Below are 27126 nucleotides of genomic sequence, written 5' to 3'. Positions count from 1 at the left end.
GGTTGCATGGACGAGCAGAGTGGAAACCCGAGCTAAGCAAACAGCTCGGCTCCAGAACAAACGCCAGGTGGGCCCCCGTTCGGCCCTCATGGCCAATCCCCTGCGCTGCAGTCACCAACCAGCCTGCCGCAGACGGCTGCCCAGGCGTCCCACTCCCGGTCCAGCCCCACCTCTTCCAGTCCTCGGCAGAAGGCTCGTCGTTGTCTTCACTTCCGGAGTGCGCAGCCAGCAACTGCAGAGAAGGCGCCCGGTACTTCCCGGAGGAGCCAGGAAGGCACCACTGGTCCCCAGCCTCCTCAGCCGGGGGAACGAACTTAGGCGAACTCTGTGCTGGGGTAACAGCGTGCGTGCCCACAGAGAGGGCTCCGAATGCCACCTTTGGCACCCGTGCCATAGGTTCACCACCACTGCCCTAGTTATTTCTGCTTCTACTTCTAGGCACTAATCTGCCACCCAATGACCCAACAGAAACCAAAATTCATTCTGACTAAAAACGGCAGTGCTACCCCTATCATTCCCTTCAGGATATGCAGTTATGGAAGCTTCCCTTCTGTGAACTGTACGCAAAAAACAAAACAAAAGACTCACACACATTGCTATGAAATATTTTTATTAAAACAAGTGTTTTACATATCCTATGAATATCCCCTCCCCTTTCTTTTTCAGCACAGATTTCAGAAAGAAGAGGAATTGTGACTTATCATAAAATCAAAGCACATCAATAATAAAAGTATTCTCATTCTTTGTACGTCTAAAGCATGTCTGTTTGCATGCATGGGCATCAAGCCTTAGCAAACATAGTCCAAGAGAACAATGCTGACTGTTCATAAGCAACTGGCAAAGGCATTATATTTCTCAGAATATGTATTGTAACGTGCTCCACCCTCGTATCAAATAATCTGCCTTTCAGAATGACCAACAGCGCCATTGGGTTTAGAATGGTACAAGTGAGAGACTCACAGAGTCTTGCAGGGAACATCTCATTTCCCCCCCCATCTCCACTCCCTCACTATTTCCTCTTTCTCCCTTCCTGGGGCCACCATATCCTCTCCCTTCCCTGCTTCCTTCTCTCCTTCCTACCCACCAGCCAACCTACCTTTTACCTTTCCCTTCCCCCCACCACTTTAGCTATATTTTTATCTACTGACATCATTTATACCCCACCTTTCTCCCCATTGGGGAACCAAAGCAGCCTCCATCATTCTCCTCCTTTATATCCTCACAACAACCCTATGAGATAGGCTAGTCTGAGAGTGTGTAACTGGCCCAAGATCACCCAGCAATCTTCCACGGCAGAGTGAGGATTCAAATTTTGGTCTCCCAGTTCCTAGTCCAAAACCACTACACCATACTGGCTTTCATGTGGTGGCTGCTGTGGAATAACAGCACGCAGCTGAGCCTACCAGTGTCTGCTGCCATGGCTTAGCCCTAATGAATCCTCCCTCAAGGGCCAAAACAGCCCTGTAAATGGCCTTGCCTCCTCCCCCTACCCTTTACTGACAGAAACCAAGGCTTGAAGGATTACAATTTTGTTGTGGTTGCATGGAAATCCCACAGTGGCCACAACATAGGACATTCATTTCTTAAAGGTTTTTTATTATTTAAAATCCCAAAGTATTTTTTAATTTCAGATTTTTTGGCAAACCTGGAGCTTTTCTTACATTTGTAGAAAGATCTGTCTTGTCTGTTCATGGCTCCAATCTCCAGATTTGCATATGCTCAGTTTGGGCCACACTGAAAATTAAATATAGCTATAACGCTACTAAGAATGGCACTGCAAATGAATTTAGGATCATAATGTCTTCCTCCTGTCACCCCAATCCAGTGATTTCTTGTACAGGGCGGCTCTAATGAACACAGTCAATGTAGGAGGAACAACAACTTCATTTGTGCACTGAGTTTACAGGAAAAGAAAGGTTACCTCTGTTTCACTAAAAGGAAGGCTACTATATACCAACAGAGTACGTATAGAGAACAATCTACAGCAGGGGAGCCAATATTGAGAAGAATCCTATATTCTCTATTGAGTATGAAAACAAAAATCACTCACCCTTCATTTAGTGAGAGTGTCAGAATGAAAATTTTCAAAGCAAGACATTTTCCCCCACCCCTCACCTCACACAGTACCCAGATGCAGAAGAAGGCTGCTCAGGAACTGAGTCTCTAAAAAGGGAAGCATTGTTGTCTGTTAATGTTTCTCTCTGAATTTCAAGTCTTGAAGAGCACTGTCATAAAATGGTGGTAGAAAGTGCCATCAAGTCTCAGCTGACTTATGGTGACCCCATAGAGTTTTCAAGGGAAAAGATATTTGGAGGTGGTTTGCCACTTCCTGCCTCCGCATGGGCTGAGTGCTGTGAGAACTATGACTGGCCCAAGGTCACCCAGCAGGCTTCATGTGGAAGAGTGGAGAATCAAACCCAGTTCTCCAGATTAGAATCTGCCACTCTTAACCACTACACGACCCTGTTGAAATGTGTGTCAGTACAGAAGTGTTAATTTAATCTGTATACATTACAGAAAAATTGGAATTCCAAGCAAATAGTCAGATTTAAGGGTCCAGACAGACAGCTTTCTCTACAGTATTCTAGAGAGTAGGATATGGTATAGATTCCCCCCAAAGGCTCCAGTCTACATGGGGAAGATCAACTAGGAGCACATTATGAAGGTTTATAACGGCACACCGACACATACCAATGGTGTCACCAGCATGCACCAGTGCTCTGCAATAGCCTTCACAGTAAGCTTCAACCACTCCCTCACAGCTAAGCTTACTAGCTGCGTATCTGCACATTTGCTGCACTGTTACACCCAGAACAGCATTCTCCCTACTAACTGCAAGGATAGCTAATTATTAATTTAACTCATTATTACTTTTGTTCAACAGGTCAACCCCACAAAATACCTCCACAAAATGTAATCGAAATTTCACATGCATAGTTACAGACCTCATCTGCACAAAAAATCATGGCTTCCCCCAGAATTGTCACAAGGGGATCCAGAAGGGAAGCTTCTGTAAACTGGAAGAAAGGAAGTTTCTTTGGGTTCTAAAAGTGACATAGTTGGCATTCCATGGGCTAGTAAAAAAATGTGTGGGCTAGGAATTTTCTGTAGATTTATCTGAACGGCTGATCAACACTAAAAACTTTTAAACAGATTTTATACCAGGCTAGCTTCACACAAAGAATCCTGGGAATTGTAATTTAATTAGAGGTTGTTAAATGTTGGGCCCATTGACAACTTGTATAAAATATCGAGCATTAAGAATTAGGGATGTGGCCCCATTAGCACTTAACTAGTTACACAATGACTGTAAAGCTTGTACATCCCCAGTGGTATGGGAATGTTAAACCAACACAGTCACTAAAACTGCTCGGAACATCCCACAGGGAACTGGTATAAAAATGAAGTACATGGTTTGGTAATTCCAAAGTAAAACACTGTGGGGTGCCTTCTGCATTTCCTTACTTCCAAAAAGCATTAACTCCTCATACCCAGAAAAAGACACCAATACAAACTAGGAGAAGCTACACAAAAGGATCAGTAGGGGGGAAAAACCACCTCTGGGGAAAGTGATGACTGTGCGAAATACAACTTTAAAGAGCTGGTGTGAAAACTAATCATACGACCTTTAAGAAATACTCTGCTCTATAAATGACAAATTATAATTTGGTTTAATCATTATGTAATCCTTAGACTCTATTTTCTGCTGAAGTCCTTTGAGGAGTAGGAAGAAAACACAGAAGCAATCAAACCGAGTTAAGCATGGTTAGGGCCACTGATTTCAGTGTGCTTAACTCCTTTTTAGATTGTGGCCATTATTGTAAAACTGCAGCATTCATTGGCCTTTTAGCTCTTTTGCTTATACTTTAATAAAAATCTGGACCCAGACACAGCATTCTGACAGCACCAACTATGAAAGAACTTTATCAACATGCATAGAATTCCCACCCACACCCAAAGCATTCAAGAATAATATACCTTAATTATTCACTGGGTAGATGGGTTGGAGACACTGTCTTCCTGTGAATACCCTGAATTTGCATGCAAACAAATGTATTGTACTCAGTAACAGAGAGCAATATAGAGCCCTTCTAAAAAGAGGGAGTTTCAGCTATGTTAAGAGGAGAACAGAGACAATAAATTTACAATTTAAATAACAAATCACCCACTATGAATAGTGGCAACTAATTTGCAAATAAACTGCTATGGAGAATCCTAGAATGCAATTGATTGTTTTTGCCCAATTCCTGAGTGAAATGAGTAAAACTGATTGGATGAAATTAATCATTAGATCAACTACTTACAAGCAAGATTTACAGACTAATTACTATTTATTACCACCATACAACCCCAGTTTTGTATTATGTCAAGCAATTTACAATTTAAACACAGCATGCCAAGAGCAGAAGGCAACACAATTTTGTTCCCAATTCATTATTTCAAAAAAACCTTTGATACGTTACTACAGTTGTGCCAGGGACTGAAAAAATATCATCACCGCCACGACCCCCACGGTGCTTGCGTTCCACTTCTTGCAGACTTCTGGTGGTGCCTGGCCCTTGGGTAGCTCATTTAATCTCAACCAGAACAAGGGCTTTTTCTATCGTGGCCCTGACCTGGTGGAATGCTCTGTCTGAAGACACTCGTGCCCTGTGGGACCTGTTACAGCGGCTTTACAATGGAGTTATTCTTTCATGCATTCCACTGAGTCAATCTTACTTGGCGGGATAAAAATCAAATAATAATAATCTATGTATCTAACAGCAACACATTCCCTCCCATTTGTGGATATTTAAATCTGTGGCAGAGCCACGCTGATACTAAAGAGATTTTCCTACAAACTTGGGGGATACCCCAGGTTTGCAGAAAAATCTGAAATCTTAAAAAAAAAAATACATTAGGGGGTTTAAATCCCCCCCCTAAATAACAGATTATTCTCTGTGCAAGCCCAAGAGCAGAGAATACACCTACCTCCTGTGGGGTCACTGATGGTTCCAGAGGAGCCCAGGAACCCCACCAGGCCTGGCAGCAGCTGAGACAGCAACTCCAGACTTGCAGCAGCCCCAGCAGTGGCTGTGACAGAGGTTGGAAGCTGTAACAGGCCCAGAGAGAAAGTGGGGGATGGGATCCCCCCCTGCAAGTCTTGGGGGCCCACATTTCTAATTCTAATATATTCTAATAGCCAATTTGGCCAAATCTGAGGATACTTAAATCTGGTGGGTGGAGGTGTGAATGGAGAAGACAGATCTTTCTAAAACCTGAAAAACTCCCCAGGTTTGCAGAAAAATCTGAAATCTAAAAAAAAGGTTTTTTAAAAAAAAAACCAAAATGATAAAAGGAGCACCTGTAATTTTAAGAAACAGGCAATTATAGCATTCCAGGCTTGGTTTCTGTGTGTAAAAGGAGGGAGCAGGGTCATTTCCAGGCCTGTTTTGGCCTTTGAGGAAGGACTCATTGGAGCAAGGCCTGGCAGCAACCACTTGGTGACTTAATACCACCTGACTTGTGTGACTCAACTAGGCCTGGCTGCTTGCTGATGTTTAGCAGCAGTCACCCTATGAAAGTCAGAGTGCTGTAGCAGTTAGAGCTTCAGAGTAGTGTCTGGGAGATTCAGATTCAAATCCCCACGTTTCTGTGGTGATGCTGGGCCACTCATATACTTTTAGCCTAACCTACTTCACAGGGTTGTTGTGAGGGTAAAAAGGACAAGAGGATAATAATGTAAGCTGCTTTGGTCCACGCTGTCGAAAACAGTGTGGTATAAATGAAGTAAATAAATAATAAATATAGTCAAAGATGGTAGACAGATAAAAGGTAGGGTGGTGAATGGCTTAGAAAGAGAGAATAAGGCAAGGACAGGGGAGAGATTATGGGGGTTTCCAAGAGGAAGAAAATAGGAAATGATGCAGGGAGGAAGATACAGGGGAAAGTAAGGTGTCACCCCACAAGTCCTTGAGGGTTCCCTACTATGCAAGTGGGCCTGGCCACTGGCTGGCAGTATACAAACTGGGCCATAGATTTCCTAGGTAAAGGCTGCTGGGGGGGAGCTGAAGACAGACAGGCAGATAAATGTAGGTTTATTGTTGGGTGGGAAGGAGAGAAGGAAGCAGGAAAAGGGGAGATTATGATGGCTTTCAGGAAAGGGAAAGAGGAAATAGTGGGGTAGGGGGAAACAAGATGCCTTCCGCAAATCCTTGCACATTCCTGTTTGTATCTACAGAAACACCACACTGAGTCTGTCAGCACAAACAGAAAAACACATGGCTAACTAAACTGCAGTCTTTATATCTTGAGCTTTCCATGGTATATAACTACCACATACAGCTCAATGAAGACAGCTGGCCACAAACAACATCACTCTTGCTGTATGGAATACAACTTTGCATATTAAAGCAGAGTGGACATACAGTTATAGTGCACTATTTGAATGGGGAGCTTTACAATATATAAGTCATAACACTACTGCAAAGATGCATGGTTTTCTTATTTGGAAACATGAAAATGCACTACTTAATTTGTATCAAACAACAACATAAAAATGCAACTCTGAATATTGAGTGGGCTGGTCACCAGCTCAGGTTAAATTTTTAATTTTATAACATGGTTCTCACAATGACTGGGGAGGGACATGGCTACAGTAGATACTGACAGGCCTGAGAAGAGTTCTTCAAAATGTCTTACCAATGAAATGTCATTGTCTCTGAATGGTCCTGGGGAAAGAGTGGAGCGTCCAAATGAACATCCAAATCCAAGTTTGCTCTCTATTGTAAACATCTATCACTTTTCTGCTGAGTATATGTCTGTGCTTTCCTCCAGAGCACACAGCAGGGAGAGAGCAGGAAATCGTTCCCACAGTTGTGAGGCATCTGCAAAGTACTTATTGAATACTTCTGAACCATAGTATGGCCTCAAGGAAGATTATCTGCCTCCCCACCTCAGCTTCAAGCTCAAGGAGGTGGGCTGAGATATATCACACTATATTTCATACTGATCTTCAGAGGCACTTTGAGCTCCTCCAAATTGTAGTGTAATGTAGGCAAGCCCCAACCATCCTCCTGTGCTTGGAACTGGGTAGAAATGGAGGATTATCCCTGGTCTTGTTCAGTGTTCTGGTGGTGCCTGGGGCATCTCTGAAGCTCAAAGGCCCCATTAGGAAAATGGCAAGGTCTAATTGAAGTAAAATAAATAAATGTGGCATGTTATGATCCCTCTCCTCCTCCATGTGAGATGGGACAGGTAACCACAAATTTCACTGGTGGCCACAAATTTCATCTGACTACCAAGGTCAACCAACATCAATGGACCCCTGCTATCATATAAATATACTTTGTATCGTTTGAACACGTGAAGCTGCCTCAATGTTGTCTACTCTCACTGGCAGTAGCTTTCTAGGGTATCAGGCAAGAATTCTTTCTAAACAATTCCTACTTGAGATCATTTTAACTGAAGATGCCACGGTCTGAACCCAGGAACCTTCTGCAAGATCTGCAAATGATCTTCCTCTAAGTTATGGACTTGCCCCATTTATATATGGTGTAGGGCTATTAGAGCGATCTGCTGCAATATGGACAAATGGGTACCAATCTAGTATTATTACTTATATTGTAGAAGCACAATGGCTTAAGGCAAAGTAGTGGTGCGACCACTGCAAATTATAAGAGATGCCTCTTGCATAATGAATTGTGAAATAACACAGTTGAAAGGGATCCCAACCACTTGTGTATACTTGCTCAAGGCAAGGCCATGGTATGCCATGAACAGAGGATGACCCATGCAGATGAGGCAATGTGAGCTTGACTGAATAAAAATCTCAAAGTTAACACTATTGTATTAAATATCACTTCAAATACAAAGAAGAAAATGCACATCAGTAGACACAAAGAATTGTGCATCTTGGTTTTGTAAAGCTGCTCTGTGGAATGATCTAACTGGTTCTCTGGCTATAGGGTATATTATAAACAAAAGGAATATTGTCCTGACAACACTGCAATCTGTCATGAAAAGTCAGACTTTTTCAAACTATACTCAACAGAAGCCTTGGTAATTTCTACATATACATATTGTTATTTGTTGCTATGGATAATCAAAGCAATCCAAAAGTAAGTTAAGCTAATTTAATAAGCAAACAAACATTAGTGACATGAGAGGTATTCTGTGTGAGCCACTCCACTGTAGCACCCAAAAGGATTCCTGTAGAGCGGGAATACATCTCCCTATCTCCGTTTATCCCTCCGTCTCACCTTGATATAAATGATACATCCTCCCAGGCCCGATATGCATATGGACTAAATGTAGGAACTCCCATTCAACCTAAGAGCCGCTTGTACACATGTATCTGTGTCCATGAATGCACGTATATAGAGGGGGGAAGAAGGAAAGCAGACCTTTTGGGAGCCTCCACGGTGACATCTCTACCTACCACGGACTAGTTGTTTTTACTACAAAACTAAAGAGTCACAGGTGACTGAAAAGATAATTGATCATATACAAAGAATACAGGAAGAACAGAAGATGCCACTGTACATCCTAGCTATTCCAGTGTTTTAATTCATTCATACGTAACACTTTCATAAGCCACTTCAACATAAACATGTCATCAACAAGATCATATAAAGCTTGTTCTACACATACAATATACCCAGTTGAATATTCTCACACATACTGCAAAAAAGATAGAATGATGAGTAAAGATTAATTATCTTCCCACTAACCACTGAACAGAATTCCAAAAAGAATCTCATTTGGCTGTAGGGAAATACGTTTTGATTCTTTAAATAAATAAGCTCCAAAGTCAACTAATATTTTGTTATGGGTCAAAAATCTGTTAATCCCATGAAAACTGGCAAAAAAAAAATACTTTTTCAAAAGTTGACTGGTTTCAGACATTGAACTATTAACCATGCACATGTTTCTTATTGTGTGGGACATACAGCGACACAATAAAAATTCTCACCATACAAAGAAGTTTATAGTAAGCTATAACAAGGAAGTCCATGATCAGGTCTAACATTAGGAGCAGGAAGACAATTTCGCCTGAGCCCTAGTCTCAAAAAGGGACTTCAAATGTAGACACTTGCTAATATTTTTTAGCATTTTAAAAGTTTTTCCATTTGTTTTTATGAACATTATGCATCACCATATTTTAATTTTTATTATAGCTAGCAATAAAATGGCCTGAGACTCTCCAGACCTCTGAAAGGGCTTGTCCATGAGAGTAGCAATTTGATTGATAGCAGCTAGATCATAACACTTAGAAACTCCGATCTATCCGGCATGAACTTTCTTAGGAGACAGTCTTTCTGAATCTGATGCAAGATAGTCTAGTTAGCCACAGAGGTTTTGGTGTTCAGACTGAAGAATGTCATCCATTTATGGCACAACTGCAAGATGGAATGTTTCCTAATAGGGCTCAACAACTTTTGCTTTCAACACAAGGTAATTACTAAGCTGAAATTGAGTTGCATTAACTCTATAGGGTGTGTTTTGCAAATTAATCTCCAACTTAATTATCATAATGACAGATTTTGTTTTGCCTTATCAGTTTTTGCGCTTGAAGGAACTGTATATCTCAAATCATCCACCTAATATTGCCAACATACAAGCCTATATTTACCTCAAAACCTAGTCATGTTTCAAATCAAAATGGCCAGGATTGCTATTGTTGGTTTAATATGCTTATTAAGCAGTAGTTTTGAAAAGAAGAGAAAAATGAGAAGAAAGCTCAAATGGAAAAGGAACTACAAATTTTAAAGAGTGCAGTAATACATTATTTCAAGTACTTCTGGCCTTCTTGTAAGTATTTCACACACCTCTACTGAAAGGTGTGTCTCTGCTAGGGAATGTAATAAGCATATGATTCATGAGACCAATTCTACCAGCTCTCCCATAGCTGAGTAATCCTTCCAAGCCAAACAGATTTTTCACCAAAGGTGTGCAAGATTAACAAAAGAAGTCACTTATCTCTGATCCCTAAAAGCCCTCCCACAATTCAGGGCACATAGCTAAAAAGTCCCTTAATGACTCTCCCAGTCAACTGAAGGACTTATGGATGGCAAGAACTTGTGCTTTCTCTGCAAAATAGGAAATGAGGAAACACACAAACATTAGGAATGGACTGCTCTGGCCTCCTATAATGCCTGCTCATATCTCATAACCTTTAAAAAGAAAAAAAAATCAGAGAATGCCTCACATACTGGGAGATGTAAGCCTGGATTAAGCGCTCTCTTGTACAAGTGGAGTCTCATTAAATTCAAGAGACTTTGTGCCATAATTTGAAGAAGGTTACAATCCTATGTATATTTGCTTGAGAATAGGCCCTGCTAAATTCTACATAAACATGCATTACATAGGGCTGCATAGGTTTCATAACCAACCCCCCAAAAAATAAATCCTATCTTTGGTAGGGATTAGGTAAAGGTAAAGGTCCCCTGGGACCCATGGGGTGATGTCACATCCCAACGTTTCCTAGGCAGACTTTGTTTACGGGGTGGTTTGCCAGTGCCTTCCCCATTGGTAGGGATTACTCTCATATAAATGCACAAAGGACTCTCATATTAAAATTAAGAGATGTGACTGATACACATATTTGTATGTAAATGGGGGCCTGTTATTAACCCTTTCATGACTATTTTACAGCCTGATCCCCACACACAAAGAAGAATCCTGTAAATGGGGGCCTGTTATTAACCCTTTCATGACTATTTTACAGCCTGATCCCCACACACAAAGAAGAACCCTGGCCCATTTTGCCAGGTTGTTTCAAGGTTTACTGAGATTAATTCAAATGAAGCACTTCAAGCACCTAAGGAAAGACTTGTACAAATGTGAAGCATGTGATTATTATTTAATGAAATTAAGCATCAGCACATTTTGTTTTATTTCATCACTAGTAAGTAGCAAGAGTAAGGATCCGCACATCGGTGAGACTTCTGGGCACTGGCCATGCAGATGCAATGACTGCAGCTACTATTACCCAAACAATCTAACCCAGTGGTTTCCAAAGTGGGCAGTACCATCCCCTGCGGGATGGTGGGATTACCTAGGGGGGCACTAAGAGGCAATAGGGCAGCAGGGGGCACTAGAGGTGGGCCCCTTCAACTGTGTTGTTCACTAATTTACAATAGATCAAGCTATGGCACCATGCAGGCAAATTTGGTGTAAACTATCAGAATTTTTTCCCAGACTTTGAAGAGCTGGTACCACTGGATCAAGTTCATCAGTTTTGTTGAATAAATTTAAACTAAAAAGTTTTAATTTGATTTTGAATAGATGTGCAATTAATTGCTACTGTTTTGAAATGTTATTATCTTCTTTAGTGAGTCATGCAAACCCCTTTTTTTGAATAATGCTTTTTATAGGACAGGGTAGGGGGCGCTGGGGTTGAGTCTGTGGAACTAAGGGGGCGATGGCCCCAAAACGTTGGGAACCACTGATCTAACTTATTAAGTTAGACTCCTTAATAGGTATACTTCTATTCCCAATAAAGTGTCCCAAAGTACAGTACTCTCCTTTTTTACCCCAAATATTAGTCATCTCTTTGCTTTCAGTATATAAGAGGTATATTCAGATAACTGTCCCCTGCTACTGGTGTCCCATTTTTACATATAATGGGTTTTCCTGCTCGTTCTACACTCTGGGCAACTGCAGTCAGTTTACTGTGACACACACAACTACTTCAGGGCCTGCTCATGTCCCATAATTTTACCCTGGTTCCATTTCTTAATTCATACAGAATGTGGTGAAATCCTGGGATCCGAGTTATACCTACACACAATGCACACACAAGGGCCTAGAAAGAAAGCCTAGAAAAGTTCTCGTCGTTGTAGAAGGGGTGGGGTATGCATTGAAGGATGGCTTGTATTCTGCATCTCTAAATACAATTAGCCTATGAAGACGCATTGCATCTCCCTGCAAGATCTCTACAAGCATACCCAAGGACACCAGTGTCAGGGGTGGCAGGCAGGCTATAATTAGGGTTGCCTCTCCCTTTTTTCTGGCAGCTGTAAGTTAATAGGGGATGTTTTCCCCAACCGCTTCATTTACATGCTGCGACAAGCTTCATCTGTTGAACTGCTTGAAGGACAATGGCAAAACACTACTTGGTAGCTAACACATAAAAGATTATGAAGTCGCTGATAGAGGTTAAACACAACCTTTTGACCCATTCAAACACCACTGGACTAGAGCTGCAATCCTGTTTACACTTATTTGGGGGGTCGGTCCCACTGAATACAGGAGGACTTATTTCTCAACAGGATTCTGCTGTAGAACAAGCTTTAAAAAAAACACAAGAGGGTAATGCCTAGGACTGTTATCCAAAAAAGCCTTTTTCTTGTGAGATGCAAGATTTCTGCATGCAATCTTTATGCCAAGTAAAATATGCAGGACCATTTACTGTCACTTAAGCACATTATTTAAGATGGAGGAAATAAATCATAAGGAGAGTTCACATACGAGGATGCTCGGTTGCCCTATGTACCAACAATTTACAGTACATTAGAACATAAAAAGGGGAGAAAAGCCAAACAGACTTGACATTAAAAGGGAAAAAAATCTTCTAGATTAATCAAAAACAAGGAGAGTTGTTGATGAGTAAGGAGCTCAAAACATGCCCGCCCTCTTACACCTCCCCCCCTTCCCTTCACTTGTACATACCAACAGAAACAACAGTCAATCAGGAATGAATCGCAAAGAGGGGATAGTGAGAGAGATGAATCTGAACCTTTTCTCTTCTGTCCTTTATAAAGGCTGCCACTCAGTTAGCAGAGATTGCCCTAATTACTGTGACAATTCTGCACCCTGTGCAAACAGCTTGTGTGTTCTGGACAGGTTTCTCTGCAAATTTGAAATTCTTGGCCTGAGAACCACTCTTGTCTAAAAGAGGTTTCCCCATTTGGGGCACAGAATGCAACATTAGCAAGTTGTCTCTCTTTTGAGCCCTCTTTATTCTCCTCTTTTCCAATTGCCTAATTTAAGGCTTAATGGAAAATTGTCAAGATTTTTCTTCCCACAAACCTCCATAGAATCCTTAGTCAATTGGAACACCATAGGAATTTCATACTGTCAGTTCATGCTGAATAGCACCTGAGAATATAGTATACCTATCATACTTAGAAATATCATACCCAAACAGAGAACAAAACTATGAGTATATTAATGAAATGGCAGATGTTACAATTTCATTTCATTTATTTGAGCAGCCGGAGAGATCTTTCAGACAGCTGAAATTAGATACCAGAAGAATGTTTAAAAGTAAACAAGGGAGCATTGCAAATATTCTCAGCAGGAAACGTGTTTTTCTCTATGTAATACTATGTACCGTAGTAGCTTTTCTAGCAAAAAAAAGTTATGTTCTTGATGAGTTTCTCTCAGATATAATTCATCCAGTGTCCCTTTAGCATAGATGCACATTTTAAATGGTGCTTTTACACTTAGTTACACATCTTTCAAGGTGAAGAGAAGGTAGACAAAAGGGTTTAGTAATTAAAAGGAAAACATTTTACATCCCTGCAAGGAACAATAAGCCACACCTCTTTAGAACAGACTTTAAAAAATCTCACCTTTCAAAGATACATTTTTAAAAAAATGCTACCCAGCAGGCTGCCATCATATTCTTTTGATATTCCATTCAAGGTCATCTCTTCTCATGAGACTGTTTGTACCAATGAATATTTAAAAATAATAATAGATATTCAGCAGCGGTTTATCAAGAGTAAAGCAGCTCTCTCTGAATGCCATTTCTATGTAGCTTTAACTCGGTTATGAGAGCAGAATTTTTTTTCTAATTCGATCAATTAAACTATTTAATTGCATCTTCCTAACGCAGGGCCATTCAAACTGACTTAAATCAGTATTTGTATAACTGAAGTACCAACATGACCTGAACTAACTGAAAGAATAATTTCCAGGACAAACGTGAATTTGGGGCAAACTGGCAAACCAGATTATTCTCATTAATATAAATAGAATTACATTAGTTTACTTGCCCCTTGCTAATTACTGAATTAGCCATTTAGTTGTACAAATCAAATGTATATTTATACCTTATATGTAAATATACGTAAACAGTACATAGTTTGATAAGAAAAATTTCACTGACCACTTATGCCAATGTAATTATGCAGTGTCAATGTGATTACGCTAATGTTAGTAAATAACAGTGTCATGAATTTTTACAAATTCAATAATAAGCATTAAGTGCTGTCAAGTTGCAACTGACTTCTGGCAACTCCTCATGGGGTTTTCAAGGCCAGAGATGAGCAAAGATAGCTTTTCCATTGCCTTCCTCTACAATTTCAATAGGATTGGGGGGGGAATAATAATGCTAATCTGTTAGCGTTTGGATGAAGAAAAGGATTTGGTTCTGAAGGTTAAACTTATTTATGTTAGATCACAATATTGTCATGTGCCATATAACTGTGTTTTCACTGTACTGCTGTAGACCAAGCCTGGACCTCAAGCCATTCGTAGATCATTTATATGACAAAGTGGCCCTGCTTAGTCAATAGCCAGACTTTATTGTTATCAGTGGAAGTTACTTTCTAATTGATATCCTTTGGTTAATATATGGACAGGTGCCCTTTCTGGTTTATAATTCAAAATGTTTTTTTGGTTTCCTTTTCTTCAGTTTTGCAGAAAGAGATTATTGCATCAGACAGTAACACCTTTTTAAAAAGAGCAATGTTTGTTATGTTTGTCATAAACTGACCAAGAAAAAGAATGATCACACAGCTCTTTTCCCCAAAACAGGTTAACAATGAAAATATTTCAACAGTGAAAGATGTACCTTCATGCATCAGTATTTTGTTGCTGTTGGTGGTCTGCCTGAATGGTTGCTTCCACACCAAAACCCACCAAATTGTTCTGAAAAAAAGCACTACTAACTTGAGAAAGTAGTAGTGTCATGGTTCTAGAAACATTGTTTCTTCCACTTGAGAATGTGGAATTTGTCTAGAATCTGTCATAAATTGCTTATTTTAAACATTAAGAAACTAAATGCTGAAGAAATGAATTGGATCAGGTGTCACAAACCAAATACTCCAAATTATGGTTTGAATTCTGCACTAGCCATAGCTTGGCAATTTGGACACCACAGCAAATTATGGTTAGAAAAACCAGGAAGTGGAGAAAGAGGGAAGGAAGACATGAACCCATGGCAATCTCCAAACCATGGTCTGGAAAACTGGGTTTGTAACATCTGAATCTAAGAATCTAAGTAGTGTCGAGAATGGCTTCTTCATTTTACAACCTTTACATGCAGTTATTATGCAAACACAGGACCCCCAATTCCTGAACAAGTTCAGTTCAATGTAAAATCATGTAATTGTATCTACAGTTAAAGTCATGCTCCAGAAATGAAAATTTCTACAAGTATTTTACAAATGTATCCCCTTATTGCTTCAGACCCTTGGGACCTCCCCTCCATTTCAGAGATATAGACTATAGCCTGGACAGTATGTTCTATGTCTGTTTCTTACTGATATAATATATGTATGTCCAGGCTACACCACACAAGGCTGTAGAAGCAGACCCCATAATTAAATATTCCTCTATACTTTAAAATATCACCTCTCCACAGAGAAAAATAATTGTCAGAAGAGGCTAGCCTTGTCCTTCATCTTTGTTTTCCATGAGGAGGGAATTATTTCATTGGAGAAGCACTGAATCATGTGAGGTTCTATCTGCACTCTGAAGTAGCACCGGCTCAGCCACAAAACTAGGCTCTAGTCAATTATGGATTCTGGGCATAGACAATTCTGCTCAACTAGGGGACTTCAGTGCCTTCAAACCAAACGACTATAACACTCTTAATTCCAAAACAGGACAACCTCACATATACAAATACCCTGAGGAATTTCACGGAGGAGAAGGCTATTCATGGCTACTAGTAAAAATGGCTACTAGTCATGATGCATACCTATTCTCTCTAGGATCAGAGGAGTATGCCTATTACATTAGGTGCTGTGGAACACAGGCCGGATAATGCTGTTGCAATTGTCTTATTTGTGGGCTTCCTAGAGGCACCTGGTTGGTCACTGTGTGAACAGGCTGTTGGCCTTGGTCTGATCAACAGGCTGTTGGCCTTGGTCTGATCCAGCATGGCTTTTCTTATGTTCTTAATTTACAAAGGATTACAATGATAATTCTGTTGTCTGAAGGAATAGAGTCAGATCTTGTTATGGTAGTAGCCCAAAAATAAATTACTCAATTCACAAATCATTATTTCCTGATCTCCAGACCCTGGTTGGGAGATTGGGAAGGTATCATAGATTCACTCTCTCTTCCATAGTTATGTTTGAATTAAATTATTCACACCAACCAAGCTTGCCACAGTCCCTGGTGTATAAATCTACTTCATGATTTTAAATCCTGGTTTGCACTACCCAGAATTAATTCTGATTCAGACCTTATGACAAACTAAGGCTATAAAGGGAGGGGAGAATCTGCATGCAAAAACACAGAAGAAAACGAGTATGGGGAGGAGGAACTGCCAGACTCATGGCACATTTCCTGATACAAAGATTAACAGATTAGAAATATGACATCTAAACAGAGCCAAAATTGTTAACTCCTTACAGGAAGGTACACAGCTAAGAACCACTCTAATTGCTTATTGTGCTTATCACTCCTGTAGATCACAGAAGAATGTTTACATACCAAAGGGGATACCCTTATCCCAGCAGGGATAAGGGTATCCCCTTATACCATACACCTTATATCATATGCCAGGGATTTTATACCTTTGGTATAAACTCCATTAAGAGAAAATCGCAATGAACAGAAATCGTGTTTATCATTAGGCTTCCATCACTGGTTATATTACTAACATGTGTTGTGTAAAGTTATAATTTTCCAGACTGAATGTGAATGATTCTGTGTGACCAGTATGGAGAAAACACTGGTGCTATTTGGCTGTGTAAATGGGGCCTAAATCAGGCTAACAAGTAGTTCTGGATAACTGAGATGCAAACAATAGGGTCATTGAGCATTTCAAACATACTAAAAATGAACGACATGGTCTTTATGCTTCCCTTATTCATGCAGGAAGTCTCAGTGAAGTTGATGAGACTTCTGGGTGTGCAAAGAATGTAGAAACTGATCTCTTATAGAACTAGCAGTATATTTTCTAAGAAAGGCACACCCTTGGCTATATGTTTATTAAAAGTTTGCTGTAGATATATTTTCAGCATCCCTTTCCTTTTAAATTTACTTAGATTCAAAGACTGCACTTGACTTCTACCAATCCATGGGATTTTTATGTAGGAGAGCCATTTTCTCAAAGATTAATAATCTATATCCAATCTAATGGTTGTCCTGCCCTTCATTGAATTTATTTAATGCTAAACACAAAATTACTAGCATCCTTATTGCTTCATAATTGGTCCAGCAAGTAGTTATCCTCTTGGTAAATATTTACACTGTCCTTCTTTCTCCTTCATTCTGCATTGCGCGCACACACGCACACACAATTTGACTGTAGCCTACATCTGCAATTCATTGACTTTACAATTTACCACATGTTGAGATGGAGAGGTCTCAGCTCCATTTGAATCACTGCACAAATATGCAAGTGATTTATCGTTTTAAAACTGAAGACTGCAAAAGAACGACTCCACTTTTCCTGCACATAACTCCTCTTGGCAGACCATGAACAATTAAAGTTTGTACTAATTAAGCTCTGTAAAATGTGCTGTACCTTGTTAATGCCAACCAGGCCCCCAAATTTATTTTTACCAAGCCAAACTTTAGCTAGCAACTTAACTCATTCAGGACTTCCTACTTGACTATGCACGATTTCAAGAACAATGAGGATCAAGATTTTGGAGTACTCAAACAAAAAGAACAAAAGACGAACAGGCTCAAGTTACAACCTGAAATTAAACAAGGAGTGCCAAATCAATTCTCTTGGGAAATAGACAAACACCCTGTTGATAACCTGCTAAAAAGGTACAACTACATCACCTCTGTAATGTGGTGTTAAAGGATCCAGATTTATCCCTGGAGGCCAATAAGTCACAGGACTCTATTGGTTAGGAAAATTCATAAAACATTGTCTTAGATTTCTTGAACATTTACTGATGGAGAGGTATTTTTAAAGACAGTTTTATCTTTTTGTTTTAAAAAATGAGGCAGGATTTCAAAGAGAAGGGGGGGGGAAACTTGTGGAAGGAAACAAGTGTATTTCTTCCTCTCTGACCCCTTGCCTAAATTAGTGCCTGTGATCTGCACGGCAGATTTCCCCAAATGAATTTCTAAAATAACATTCCAAAAGTATCTTTAAAATCCAGACTGATTCTTTTGCCCATTTTGTGAGTTTATTTTGTGAAAAATATCAATGTGCAGACCAAAAGAATATCACATTTTAAGAAGTATTTTAAGACACCTGTTTAATATAGCAAGGTCAGGGTGGAGTGGTGGTGCCCTCAACTGATCTTTTTACTTTTGCCCCAAGACTTTGCTGACATGTAAGAGTCAATCAGTCGCTATGTCTTCAGCTTCCCCATCAGCAGCTGATTACAACAATATTTTTTTCAAGCCTCCAAGATCTCCCCCTACATGCTAACATTCTTCCTTAGACATCCAATTATTCTTTCCTGGCCTCTGGATTCTTCTACATTCTTTCCCAGATAGCCCCTTTCTTTTTCTAACATGCTTTTCCTTCCTCCACTTCCCACGCTGTAAACTCAGATTTTATTCAATTCTTTAAAGAGAAAGGAAAAGAGAGTTGTGCACGCTTCAAAGCCAGCTGCTCCTTCTAAAGAGACAAATGTTTATCAGTCTATTCTCTGGGTATTCTTATAATACAGCTTTTCTAAGAACATCACAAATTTACCTCCTACTAGCATACAGGCTAATAATACATTTAAAGTGTGTCTTAATTCTGGCATATGATTTTTTGCTCCCAGGTAATATATTGAAGGTTATATCAGGTTTGGGGGAAATATTTGGAGAAACATTTTGCAGGGTTTCTGTCTAGATACCTTGCACAAGGATTGGTAAAGACTGCAGTCTGTGGTGAACATTTGCTTAGAGTTCACCATATTGTCCCTCAGCACTGCCAGTGTTAACTCTGAACCACATTAAAAAGGACCAACCCCTACACAGAACATCTCCCCCTCTCAAAAAAACACACACACACACACACACACACACAAACCCCCACCAAAAACAATCTGAGCTTTCATGGGTTTATTTCCTCGATTTCCCTCCACCTCTCCCATCTCTCATTGCTTATAATTAGTGAAAGAAACCTGACCCACTGCCAGTGTCTGCGGACCTTGGATATTATAAGGCCAGCGTGGCGTCAAATATCTTAACATTCATAAGTGTTATAGGCTGTAAATAAACCCTGTAGATTTATGACCCTTCACTGCCTGCCAGCAAATGACTGTGGCACATTTCTTTCAGCAGACCTGTTGAGGTGCAAGTTTGCCTTTGGTTGTAAAATTAACCATTTCCTTCACAAACGTGCCCAATTAGGACTCAACAGGCAAGGCTCTGCTTGCATATTTGCAATGGTTCAGTACAAAGAGGAAACACATGAACACAGGCTAAAAAAAAAGGCTTGGAATACAAAACTCTCTTACTATGCAAACAATAAAGCAGCTGCGTCTGCAGCAGTTAAGTCTGTAGCAGCAAGAGACAGAAAGTTCCCACATCAGGTAAGGTGTGGGAAGAAGAATATTCTAATTCCACCTACAACCCCCGCATACAAAACAAAAAGGCCCATCCATACTCTATCTGCAATGGATCTTTTGTTGGAAACCATTATCCACTTTGGGCCAAAGAGGGCCTGCCTCTATGCTTGAAGAACAACCACTTCCCTTCTCTTCCTTCCTCTCCCCCCCCCACCCACACACAGTCACCTACTCCCTGTGTAAGAAAGCTTTTACTAAATCCAGGTTGTCTCATGCTTAACAGCCAATAATCCAACTTCCACATAACTGCCAGACAGCTGGAAATGGGGGCCTTGCAGTTTTAGTCATGGTGCAGAAAGACACACATCTATGCAAAAAGGAGGAAAAAAAACTTGCAGCTGTCCTCCCTCTACCCGGATTCTCTCCCCCCACCCCACCCCGAAATCTTTCTGGCTTTGAATACATGAAACCGTGTAACTTTGAAACCAAAAGAAGAGCCCTTTGGCGTGCTTATTTAAAATGTGGTATTTTCATCCATTTATTTTATAACAAAAATCAACATTCGGACACTGTGTAAATATTGCTTGGGAAGCATGGGATATTGCTACATTTACTTCTACAGTCTATCTATACCATCACACTGGCCCCCTCTTTCTTTCCAAGTGAAAAGCGGGTGGCTAAACCTACCCTGAGTGAGCTTTTCCCCTTTAAAATAAAACCATGTTAGAGACATTTCAGTGTTTTATTTAGAATAAATTAGTAATGCTTGTTGATATTATATGCCCCACCAGCCACTTGTGAAGAAGAGTCAGTGTTCTAACCTTGCTAAGAACGGAGTGGTTTTCAGACAGTGTGCTTCATTTGATTGGTGTTCATTTGTAGTGAATAGCTTATTTCTACACTGTTCTAGGAAAAAACTTAACCATCATTGTTTTAAAGCCATAAAGAAGGTGAATGGTACACTTCGATGAATAGCTTATGCACACCATGAAGCAGTAGCGCACTGACATACAAAAATTGTACGTGCATTGTGAACATCCACCAGCTATTTTAACACAATAACCCTTATATCAACACTCAAGTAAGCCTTCAACCCTAAAGATTAGTAAGAATCAAAACCATCACATGGGAGACAGAAACCTTAAACAATGCTAAACCATAAATATTTCTAAAGGGGATGAAAAACAAATTAGCATAAATACCAAAGAAGGGCAAGAACACCTGTTCTTTTTTCAGCATGATAAGCATTTCATTGTTCTCTATTTAAAATGTAATGACCTGTGTAATTACAGTAATATTACATTGTATTGCAGGGGCTCCCAATGTCACACTTTTGAAAAGTGTTGTCAAAACAATTCAATGGAGGGGAAGGGGGGGAACTCCATTAACTCTTCACACCCTGTCATCTATATTCGTTTGCAGAAGATTATATTGTTTGATTCAAAGGATAAAACACTGCAAGAAAAATATCCAAGGCATCACTTTAAATATTTCAATTCCCAAGTATTCACCATATCACAAATAGAACTGTCCTATATTTTCAGACCCCAGAGCACTGTAAGTTCAGATACAAATGCAAGGTGTTCCATATCTGACCACTCTGAAAGCAAATCTCACCCTCCTGCAAACAGAAAGCAAACAACTGGGGGGGGGGGGATAGGCAGCAACATTAGTTAAATAATATGTTACTAATAAAATTATTTTCACAACCAGGATTACATTGTAATTGTTCTACTTTAAAATTCAGAAATATAGTTCCCCTTATTATCCACTGCACCACTGCCAGGGTCCCCATCCAAGAGCAGTCTCGGATGCATTACTTCATTTCCAACAGGCACTCCTTAATGCACACTGGTCCTCTCAAAAGCCAGGCACATTACTTTATCAAAGGCAAAATTAACATGATGCAGAAGAATCTTTGTCATTTTAAAATAAAATTATTGCTATCAAGCTTTATGGAGTCTTCAGCAATTAAAGCATTATTCCTGAAGTAATGTATTATTCATCACAAGCAGATTTAATGACACTTCGCAATTCTTTAAAACATAAATTCAGAAATCCGTGTTCCTAGGAATCATCTGGAGAATCTCAAAGAACGGAAAGATATGTTTAAAAATAACAACTCTTCCAAATAAAAATAAAAAGCCAGACTACAAAAGGAAATAATTGTGCTCCAATACTTTTTAAATCATTGAAATAAATAATGTGCTACATGTGATAAATGTTATTTCTACCTGTACGTTAAAATCTATGTAGTTATTTACATGCTTATACGTAGCATTTTTAAAAAAACCAAATTCTTCAGCTCAAGGCACACACTTTGAACTGTATAACAGAGAACCAACTCTGTCAAAGATTGTTATACTTTGTGGCATGAACAAATAATGGATTTTCTTTAAAACTCGTAATTAAATTTGCGTTCACAATTCTAACGAGTAAAGAACTGATATAGAGACGGCTGATGTGGAAAAACCAAAATTGCTTAATGAATATGGAAAATGCCTTTTGAATTTATCTGATGATGATACAGAACAAAGTTACCAGTTATGTCAACAACAACAAAATAATATATCTTTTACACAGTACATAAACTTCACAGAACAGTGGATTATGCTCAAAGAAGGAGTTTCAATATGGATAGGAAGAATTGTTTCAATTAACTGATAAATATGGAGGACCTGATACAAAGGTTATTCAAACACTCATACACATGAAACACTCGTTCCCATTAATGTCAAAAGGTGGTGGATCAGATAAAGTAGTAACTATAAAATGTTGCTAATTAAACAATGCAAATAAATGTAAGAGATGGAACAAGAACCGAATCTTTCATGCATTATTTAAAAGAAAAATATTTGTCCAGGTTCATCTGCTAGACTAATTAACATTCCAAAATTATTTACTATTTTAATTGAAGCCTACTTAGAGAAATGCTGAAATAACTCCGTGCTTTCAAAGTACATAATTTAAACAACCACAGAATGACCACACATTCCTACCAACATGTCACAAAGTTTACCTATCCCATCATCTCTCCAATTACAAAATTGAGCAACCTCCCTTTTCCATTATGTTAAAAACTGTGATTATCAAAATGTCTACTTTGCAAGACCATAGCCCCCAAAATAAAAAGCAATTATAAAATCTCATGGCTGGGTTAACCTCATCCTTGAACACAGTTAAAAATACACATGTAAACAATATTTAGTCCACCTTTCTCTCTGAAATTTATAATTTGAATTTAGACTAGGTGAAAAACAAGCCTAATCTGGTAGTTTAATGTTGCAAATGCTTAAAAAATACTTGTTCAACAGTGAAAATATCCCATACGGTAGGTGGACACCAGCACAGATTTAGCATCTGCTTAAAGGTGGGTCTCCTATTTCAAACTGCTGTCTTGTATTGCCACCAAAATGCAAAGAGGTGAACAGGTAAATTACAGTTTGGGGGAGGCAGAAGTGGACAGAGCTGGAAGAAAACCTTCAACTAACAGATTTAAAAAAAAAAACTGGTAACAGGCCAAGTGCATACAATATCTGTATTCCCTCAAGGACATTGGCACTCATGGTTTCTTTCTAAAGTCTTTTTTTTAAAGGGTAATGAAGAATATATTATGCCTAGGCAGAGGGAGTGGAGTTGGCATAAATCCATGAAGTAGTGTGGGAATGCCAGCCAACCCTTGACACCTCTCAAAAGTTTAATAAGACCACAATCTGAGGGCTACTGCAATTCAATCCTTCCTTTCAAACTGCCACACCTTTTGACCTTTCTGCCACACCCACAAAGGGAAAGCATCAGTATTCAATAAGAATATTGTTTTTAAAAATTCTGTCAAATGAAGGCATGCCTTCGTTGAAGGCTGAGGGGGGCGGAATCTGTTTACATGAATCCTTCTGTCTTTCACTACTCAGCCACACACAACTAAAGAGTGAAATACATTTAAAATTTTCCTCCCTGACTAAATAAAAGCAGTCTGTGCAGGTTAGGGAGGAGCCGGCTTGCTTCTCGTGAACATTTTCAAAGGGGGAAACAGTAGTTCGCATCCAAGAGATGGACAGCTAGGGTCTTTTTAAAAAAAAAGAGAAATCATTTTGTCTTTTATAAGTATCGCCCGGCCAAGGAAGACATTTCCCCCGTCCCAAAACGCTACGCAAACTTCTCCTACAACTTCTAAAGAGCAGCAGAAGAAGAAGGGAAAAAAAGGAATTTCCTTGGAACCCACAATATAATTCAAACAGAAAGTTCCTTACAAAAAAAAGAAAGAAGATTAAATGGAAGAGAAGCTAATCCCCCAGTGGCAACCATCCCAGCAAATTAGTCTCTCAGGAAGGCTAGGGAAGCGAGGAAAGGGTTAAGGGGGAGGCAAGAAAAGGGGGAGGGGAGAGCAAGGCACCAAGTCGCCGCTCAAGAGGGCAGAAGGAAACAGAGCGCGAGAGACATCACAGAGCTTGGGGGGGAATCAGATCGGAGGGTCCCCTGGCTCGGAGAAGGGAGGCGGGAGCCTAAAAACTCTTTGGGGGGTTTGGTTTGGGTTTGGTTTTTTTTTTTTTTGCAACGACCACCACAAACAAACCGGACCCGAGCGGGCTCCCCGCGCCCAAAACTGAAAGTCGAGCAATAAATATGGCGCAGTGTAAACAAACCCGCCGTAGGCACGAAAGTTTGGGAAAGTTTCTGGCGCTTCCATGGCCAAAAGTGGGGGTGGGGCGGGAGAGGGAGCGGGACACGCACCGACCATCAGGGGTCTCCGGAGCCGGGGGGGGGGGTTCAAACGCACGACCGTCGCGGGGGGGGGGAGGAAGCCAGTAAAAAAAACAACCAAAGCCACTTACCGTTCTTGCCGTGGGCGAGAGGGATCCATTGGGGAGGTAGGGGCCGGTCAAGTCGGGGATCATTATAAAGGGATACCCAGGGTACGGTGGGCCCTTAAACAGCCCTCCATCTTGCCTTTTCGCAGCTAACATGGCGGGGCAACGAGGAGAAAGGACAAAAATAAGAAGAGGGGGGGAAACCACGGTTAGAAAGCCTTTGTCGGGATTGCAAAAAACAACAACAACACAAACTTTACAAAGTTTCGCGTCCGCAGAGAGCAAATGTGGGGGAGGGTCGCGGGGGGGCTTCTAGATATGTTTTTTTTCCCCCAGGGAAGGGGGGGGAGGCCGAAGGGAAGTTTGCAGCCACTTACCTTCCTCTAAACTTTCTCTGGATTTATCTCGGAAACTTTCGGACCGAGGCGGAGGCCGCCTCTCCGCCTTGGATCGTGAAAAGGGAGGAAAACGAGCCATCGGGAGTGGGGAAGGAGGCAGGTTGGTGGGGAAAGAAAAACAAGAGAGAGAAAGAACAAGTTAGAAGTTTGTGCAAAACTTGATGCAAAATATATATATGTTTTTTACACGTAACTAAAACCCCAAAATGTACACACGGCGCAATCGCCATCAGGGTCTCCGAAACAGTTGCAATTCGGAGCGAAGGGCTCAGCCTGTTTTCCCATGCAGTCCCTCTCCCCCCCCCCATCCCTTCTCCCCGGGAACCCCAAGGTGGAGTAAGGCAGGTGTGTTTGAAGGGGGGGGGTCTTACCTCCGAGTCTGAGGAGCTGTTTTGATTCGTTTCTGATTCATTGACTAGAGACGATTTGACATCGGCTAAATCCCTCTCTGCCGAGGAGTTCTCCGAGATCTTCTCTTCTTGCTCCCCTTCGTCTTTAAAAGAGATCAATTCGTCATTCGCCCCCAAATCGTCCCCTCCACCGCCATTGAGTTGCGGCATTTTCCTCCTGGCTTATCCCACCAGCAGCAATTTTGCAGGAAGAAAAAGGGGAGGAAATGAAGAAGAAAAAAAATAAAGGGGGGGAGGATGAAAAGAAAAGAAAAGGGGGAAGTTTGCAATTTTTCAAAAAAGAGTCCAAGGTGAAAGTTTTCCCCCCCTTCTCTTTCCTCCTGGGGAGGGGAAAAGAGGGAGGAGGAGGAGGGGAGGGCAGTGTCCCTGCTCCTTTCCTTTTGCACCAGTGACTTTGGGTTTCTTCTTTTCCTTCTTCTGGATTTTCTCTCTCTCTCTCTCTCTCTTTCTTCCGAAGATCAGATCAGCATGTAAAGCGCGCACGCAGACGCACGCGGGTAGACACAAAAAAATTAATAAAAAAAAATTATATAAGGAGGGAGGGAGAAACGGGGGAGGGGGGAAGTATAAAAAAATGCAGCAAACAAACCCCAAACAAGTCAGCTGTAAAGGGGGGGGCGCGGATATAGGGAGCCGGTGCCGCTCGGATTTGAGTGAGTTGAAGTTAGACTGAGAGCTTTTCAGTTCAAAGGCGGCGCTGATTGACAGATAGAAAAAGGGGGATCGAAATCCGGAGGAACGGAGAAGTCTGGGATCCAGGATTATTGACAGGGAAAAAGAAACCCACTAGGCACTTAATGATATGCAGGAGGGGGCGGGGGCTCCCCGGTGACGTGCGCATAAATAAACAGGAGGAGGGGGGGAAGTGGAGAAACTAACAATGATCCTTTTTGGAAAGCGAAGGGGGAGCGAGCGAGCGAGGGAGGGAGGGAGAGGAAGGAAGAAGGGAATAGTCTGGTGGAGGCAACGTTAGAGAGAGAGGGGAGCTATCGGTTGTAGAGGGATGACCTCGAGGAAACCCAACGCATGCTGGGGCACGGGGCTTTAGAGGCAGCTTTGCACAAAAATGTGGCGTGCGGGGATAGGGGGTGGGGGAAGCAACCCGGGGCCTGTGTGTCTGAGTGCGCGCGCGCGCTTTGTGGAGCACTCAACTCTCGCGCACGAGTACAGTTTAGCACTTGTAAGAACTGCATACACGAGGGAGGACGGGAGCCTTGCTTTTCGCAGAGGTGGTGGCAAAATTATTGGGTTTTGGGCTGTCATAAACACCTACGATGTTTAGTAGATGTCTTGTTTTTTTTTTTTGTTTTTTGTTTGTTTTTTATTAAAGGAAACCCCTTTTCCCCTACTGGAATTGTTGGGAGAGATAAAGCCGGCGTGTTTTTGTTGCGGGGGCGCTAGTTTATGCTGCGCTTGAAAGCTGCGGGGAGGGGGGGTAGCGTACTCACCCACGCGGGCCAAGTGCCAGATCGCTCTTTAGGGGCTGGACCTCTTCTTACCCCCCCCCCCCAATAATAACCCTCATTGTGCCATCCTCCTGGCTTGGAAACTGGGGGAAAGAGGGGGAATGGGAAATCAGGGGTCGCGCGGGAGAAGCGAGGGCTGCGAGATTTTGGACGGAGAGGTGGGACACAAGTTTCCTTGGGTGTTTTGTTTCGGTTTAAAGAAAAGAAAAAAAAGCTTAACTCGAAAGGAAAAGGATCGGGGGATCGAGCGTCGCCCTGCGTGTGCGTGCGATCCCGCTGTGTGGTCCCCAAGCTAAGCTGCTCAACGAATTGGCCAAATATAGATTATTGGGGGAGGGGGGGATGCAGTTCAGGAATGTGCAGCAGAGCCTCCTTGTGCAGCTCCCAGCTAGCGACCCTCCTCGGAA

At 41.1% G+C, this 27126-nt stretch overlaps 1 protein-coding gene across 43 annotated transcripts in view; it reads right to left on the bottom strand.

Moving 5' to 3' along the window:
- TCF7L2 (transcription factor 7 like 2) overlaps nucleotides 1–26030 on the bottom strand; it is a 244004-nt gene extending 217974 nt beyond the window's left edge. For all 43 annotated transcript variants that reach the window (XR_008933334.1, XR_008933333.1, XR_008933336.1 and 40 more), the window contains exons 1-3: nucleotides 25215–26030; nucleotides 24823–24889; nucleotides 24470–24594 (exon numbers count right to left, since the gene is read on the bottom strand). Coding sequence is in view for 38 of the 43 variants with exons in the window: in XM_056850592.1 (XP_056706570.1) it covers nucleotides 24470–24594; nucleotides 24823–24889; nucleotides 25215–25403 (381 nt within the window). In the remaining 5 variants the exon portion in view is untranslated. The remainder of the gene's footprint in view (nucleotides 1–24469; nucleotides 24595–24822; nucleotides 24890–25214) is intronic.
- Between the last annotated feature and the right edge of the window lie 1096 nt (nucleotides 26031–27126).

The sequence above is a fragment of the Euleptes europaea genome, chromosome 5 (assembly GCF_029931775.1).
Source record: "Euleptes europaea isolate rEulEur1 chromosome 5, rEulEur1.hap1, whole genome shotgun sequence".
NCBI lineage: Eukaryota > Metazoa > Chordata > Lepidosauria > Squamata > Sphaerodactylidae > Euleptes > Euleptes europaea.
Note: the sequence above shows the minus strand (reverse complement) of the source record. Positions and strands in the feature narration are given on the sequence as shown.